This window comes from Aptenodytes forsteri, unplaced genomic scaffold, assembly GCF_000699145.1.
Source record: "Aptenodytes forsteri isolate BGI_AS27 unplaced genomic scaffold, ASM69914v1 Scaffold83, whole genome shotgun sequence".
NCBI lineage: Eukaryota > Metazoa > Chordata > Aves > Sphenisciformes > Spheniscidae > Aptenodytes > Aptenodytes forsteri.
In genome coordinates this window covers 3,927,946-3,933,756 of record NW_008795371.1, presented here as the reverse complement: position 1 = coordinate 3,933,756, position 5,811 = coordinate 3,927,946, and the positions used below count along the sequence as shown (strand labels likewise).

The 5,811-nt window shown below is 38.6% G+C and overlaps 1 protein-coding gene across 1 annotated transcript in view; it reads left to right on the top strand.

The window, feature by feature from the left end:
• SPG11 (spastic paraplegia 11 (autosomal recessive)) overlaps positions 1 to 5,811 on the top strand; it is a 35,881-nt gene that overhangs the window by 185 nt on the left and 29,885 nt on the right. The window contains 7 exon segments of the mRNA XM_009280394.2: positions 1 to 25; positions 1,061 to 1,245; positions 2,054 to 2,281; positions 3,081 to 3,279; positions 3,847 to 3,984; positions 4,731 to 5,194; positions 5,446 to 5,591. The exon segment at positions 1 to 25 is cut by the window's left edge and continues 7 nt beyond it. Of these exon segments, the coding sequence (XP_009278669.2) occupies positions 1 to 25; positions 1,061 to 1,245; positions 2,054 to 2,281; positions 3,081 to 3,279; positions 3,847 to 3,984; positions 4,731 to 5,194; positions 5,446 to 5,591 (1,385 nt within the window).

Here is a 5,811-nt window from a genome sequence, read left to right as displayed (position 1 = left end):
GCGTCCTCCCGGGAGCCTGGGTTGAGTAAGTGGCGGGGGGCGAGCCGGGGAAGGGGAGGCCGGGAGGGGTCCCCCGGCGTCGCTCTGCTTTGGTGAGGGGCGCCGGGTGGGCCCCAGGGGCTGAGGGCGCTCCACGAAAGGGAGCTGTCCCGCACAGACAAGGGCAGGCCCTGAAAGCTGCAGGAGACTGAGGGAGACTTTCAAATCCTGCCATGAAATGGGATGCTCTCTACTTAAAATCCCGTTGCTGGCGGGGACGTTTGTTTATATCTACTTATTTGTTTAGTTGTGGGTGTATTCATTGCAGTAGATAAAAAAAAAAAAAAGAAAATTTGTCTGGTTTTGTCAAGTTGGTGGCTTAAAATTTCATAGTGTCCTGACTGCTTGACTTCCTTGTCTGCTGGTCAGGGGCAAGCTCTGATGTGTGACATTCAGCGATCACAAGATGTTTTTAATCTGCTTTAGTAGCTTTTAATGCTGAGTCAAAACCACAGTCACATTGCAATCCTAAATGTCTGCAGTGTCAAGCAATACCAACACTGTTACGGTGCTCTAGTCTCGTGTTTCACTCTACACCATCCTAAGCGGCCTTCTAGCTGTTTCCTCTCTGCCTGCTCACCTCTCCATACAAGAGCAGGCGTGGAGACAGGCACCTGAAGAGTTTCTCACAGCCTGAGCAATGGGCAGACAAAACATATGGAAACGGGCAATATGCTCTGCTTCTCCCTAGCTGGCAATGCTGGTGTTCTTCCTCCTAGAAGTCCTGAAGCAGAGCATCACTCACGTGGCACGTGTCATGGATGACTAAAGGAAACACACAAGGATAGAAAAACCCTGTATTCTTGAGAGGAAGAGAAGTAGGAATTCCTCAAGTGCTGTCTTGCGTTGCAGTCTCTGCTAGGGTTGAAATATGTTCTAGTATTGGGGAGGGGCGGCAGAATCTTTACTGCAAAAGATTAGAATTATGCTGTCCATCATCAGTACACTTCCAGAACTGTTCAATGTATGAAATGTGGAAAGAGAATAAGGTCAATAAACATACTGAATGTTGTATCTTCAGCTTCATGTGGGAGAATACAGAAGATGATGATCTACAAGCAGACAAGATAAAAATACTGGCTCTTAGTAAAAGTAATGAACTGTTTGTCTATGAATTCACTATAGAAGATGGAAAATACAACCCAATTTCCCTGCACGGTTGTAAGGAAGAGACACTTAAAAAGCTGCTTGAAGTTAAAAACATTAGTGAGTAAATTTCAATGTGTATTCCATATTTGAAATTATTAAAGGTCTAATTCTGCTTCAGCTGGTGAAACAAATTGAGGCAGTAGGACTGAACACTAGGGAACTGTCAAATACTTCCACACCGATTTAAAGTGATCAGTAGCAGCATTAATGAACTTGAAAAATGAGAGATGTTTCTGTATTCAAAGATGACATTGTTAGAGGGAATTAAACTGTTGTAGGGTGAGGTGTTTGGATGATACAAAGTTAAAAATAAACTTTAATAAAACGTATTCATGCAACCCTGCTATCTCAAATTTTCCCTTTAATACTGGAACTGATGGGAAGAAAACAGAGATAGGGCTCCTCGCTAATCCTGCAAGGACTAATTACATGTTTAACCTTCTGTTCTATGCTTAGCAAATACAGTGTACAATTAGAATGCACAGTCTTTGCAGGACCTAGACCTTTGATGTTTTACATGTTCTTAAACAGTCTCCCTTGCTAAAAGTATTTTTATTTCCAAAGATTGTAGTTTTTATTTTCAGTGCTGACTGAAATATTATTTTGTGATGATTTTTTGTATTCTTCATAGTATTGTCCACTTAAAAAGCCTGCACTGTTTTAGGAAACTGTTCTAAAATTAGTGTTCCTGACATAGAAAGTAACATTTAAAATTTAAAACAAAACAAACCCCCCCCCCCCCCAATCCCAACTTTTATTAAGATGGTAGCAGAGGCAATGAATTTGAGCTGTAATTTTCTTGAGATAGCTTTACAAATCAAAAGTACCAGATTGCTATAATCCTAAAATATCTTTAAATTTACAGGTCTGTCTTCAATTTTCTCTTTGAGGATACTGTCTTTTGAAAACAACAAGTGCATACTTCTGCTCAATAAGTTTATTGTTGTGCATCTTACCTTTCCTGGAAAAGACTCGCCCTTGGAAACATGCGACTGCTTTACCCTTGATTTGCCTCCGCAAGTTTTGGAAAGAATAACAGATACGAACTTCTGCAGGGGGATCCTGTTTCTGTTAGATAGTTCTGGCTGGATTTGTATCCTTTGCAACAGAGACTAGCTCTCAGTGTAAATGATCTGGAAGAACAAAGTCATTTTTCTTTTCTCTCAGGGTTAAGCAGAAATTTCTTGAATGAAAATTCAAGTGTCTGTTTTGAAGATGCTTTCAATGAAGGGGTTGTGTAGCAAAGTGCTAGTTAATGTAGTAAAAAATGCCATAGTCATGTACCAAACGTAGTTTCTCAACGTGCCACTGGAAATCTGTTTCACACTGGAGTAATGTTTTTCAGCAGTTCTGATACATGGATCTGTGTATAACAGGCTTAAGTCTACTGTCACTAGCCTTTCTTAATTAGATCCCTTAGAAATTATGTACGGATATGCAGGGAATCACGGCTTGGAAACCAGATAGCTGTCTTGTGTGTTCTAATGAACAGGAGTTCAAACCTGTCAGATTGTTTCACAAGGTGCTCAACTTTATCCTATTCTTTGTCAATTTTTTCTGATACGTATGTAAAAAAATGCAATAAAGTCAGGTTACTTTTTCCTCCTAATTATGTAACTGTCAATACATATTTGTCCCAGTTAATTTCTAAGTATAAATTAACTCTCTTGAGATGGCACAAGTTGCGTATTTGTACAGCACCTAGCACAATTCACTTCTGATCCTAGTTGAGCTTAGAATGCTCTTGTAAAACAAGCAATTCTAAATGTTTTGTTGTGCAAAGATTGGCTTGGGGCACAAAGTTAACAGAAATTCACCGTCTTCCCCTTCTATATAATTTCTTGTTTATTGGACAGTCTGAGGCCTGGTGTTTTCTTTGACGCTGTTTAAAGATGTATTTGACTCTTTTGATGGTGCAAATCTAGCAAACGTCAACATAGCACTCTGCCAGGGACACGTGCCGGATGAGGGCAGGAGTCCAACCATCACATCGCCACTCACTGCGGTGAAAGTGTCACGTGATCTCAGTGTCGCTGTGATCATCAGTTCTTCCAACTATGCCATCTCTGTGGATCTAAACATGTACTTCAGGTACATTTCCAGTAGAATTCCTAAATTAAAGTTGTGAGTACAACTAACATTAAAAAGTGCCTTCTCTTGGTCCTGTAATAGTTGAGGTGCTGTTAGCTTTTTATTTTGAGTTCTGGCTCTGTGGTAGACTGGAAATTTCATACTTGTTTAAAGATTGCCCATTATTATTTGCTCCAATTTATGCTCTGTCACTTTAACAAATAGAAAAACTTTGTATTGGACTTTATATTTTTTCTAGGAAGATTAGGATATGTGCTGTCAATTAGTGCCAGTGGTGGTTGGTAGCACCTTTTAGAAATACTGTAGGGTATGGGATTGTTAAACTATTGTGATACAGCTTTACTGATTTTGCTTGATAAATTAGGACTAGGTTGTAATTTAGAGGCGTTGTCCACCTCAAAGGAAATAGCATTAGGTTTTGATGGCTTACCTGGATACATTTTTGTGAATGCTATTAATCTGAGAGGAAACTGCTTTGCTGATAGCTCCTGGAGGAGTTAAACATGAAGTTAAAAAAAAACTTAAATCATCTGAGGGAGGCGAAATTTAATATTTATTTCTTTACAGACAGTTCCCTGGGCATTTGCTCTGTAAGAGAGATTCTGAAAATCTTCCGGTGAAGCCTCCTGAAGGACTTGACGAGGATGACCTTGCTAGTTCTGACTATAGTATGGAGCTTTTGTCATTGCCTTTCCGCACAGACAGGTACATGATGAAAATACTTTCTAAAACAGGCTGGTTTTTGCCTCCTTTAGATCATTGATTAATAAACTGCTGATTTTTTTTTAATTGTAGTTGTGGCAAGTAAAATCAGCTCGTTCTGCTCTAAATCTTTTGAATGTTAGGATGATGTTAGGAAATGGGCCAAGACAACTTTACATATGTCATCGAACAGCTTCCAAATAGTAATTACTGTTTAGGGTGTTACCTTTAGTTTGAACCAATATTAACAGATTTTTGTATTCCAAGTACTTTACTTTTTGTTTCATGTTTAGCGCAGATGATTGCACGTGGACTCCCAAAATATTTTGTGTTCATTAAAACATTTTAACTGTGTTGTGACCCTTAGTATTAGAGGTGTTAATACTAATAAAATATGTTAATTATAACTTGATGTAAATGTAATAAATACTCAATTCTGGAATTAATTTCATTCTACTTTTTTTTTAATTGATGGGGGCATTTTCTGTGAGGAAAAGAGAATTTTCTGCTAAAAATGCTCAGCTTCATGGACGTTGTCAGCTAATGCAGCTGTGATCATTCAACTTGGCTGCAAACAGTATTGAAATAGGAAAAAACAGGACATGTTAAGGTTAAAATGCAAGAAGCCGGATGGAATCTATAAGCTTAAAATGCATATTATTTAACTGAGGAAACTTTAAAAATTTATTTATCTGCATTGTTCTTGGAGTAATACCTGGTATTATAGGTAACTTCTTTCTTCACCCCAGGTCCTGGAAGGCACACTTATCCTCACTATGTGATATTGTAAGGAGAAGACGACCAGGTTCTCCAGATTTGGTGAATGACTTGAATTTACCTTGGTATCAGTTTTTTACCCATCTTGAAGATCATGATCCTGAAATCTGTGAAAATTCTGAGAAGATGGTGGCTTTTGTTCCACGGGCTGTTGTGTGGACCCCTTCCAAACCATTACAAAGCAATGGTACAAACCTCAGCGATGCAAGACAGCAATGGAAACAAATTCCCATAGAAGCACCACAAGAAGTGGTGAAACTGCAGTGTAAATTGGTAACTGGAGTTAAAGCCGTGTTTGTAGTATTAACACATGACAAAGGATTGACTCTTGCTCTCTGGGATTTTGAGTCGCAAGATGTGACGTATTACCACTTTGGCAAAAATAGTGTTTATGTGGATTGCAGTGAAGAGGTGCCATTATGTCTACTTCTGACAGGTGAGGGTTTTTTTATGTAATTGTTCTGATGCAACCTTCTGATAAAACCTTTTTTTTTTTTTTTAGTGCTCTTCTTTCCTGCCTGCCTGGCTGCTGTTGGCTAATTTCTAATGCATTCTTGCTGAGGTGAAATCCAAATGGAGCCACTGCAGCTTTGCGTTGTTATTTTGGAAGAGAGGCAGTAGACAGAAATGTTGCTGTGTAGCAACTTGCTTATATATTTTTAATTATGGTTTGATTCTTTTATTTAGAGCATGGTCTCTCCTTAGTTCTCTTTGGTTTAACTCAAGAAGAGTTTTTGAATAGATTGATGATCTATGGCAGCGCTGGAGTTGTAGATTCTGTTTGTCATCTCAATGGATGGGAACGATGTTCAATTCCAATACATGCGCTGGAGGTAAAGAAACCTGTTTCATGTCTTACAGATAACGAAAAGACTTCTTTAAAGTAATGAATGCAGTTTAGCGATGTTAATGGTGTTTTTAGACACAATTAAAAGTATGCCTCGGTAACCTAGGGGCAAAAAATAGTGGTTTAGTTACTAAATAAACAATAAAAACCGCAAGTAACCCAGATGAGTAACACAAAAGAAGAAATATAGCAACAGAGTTAACACA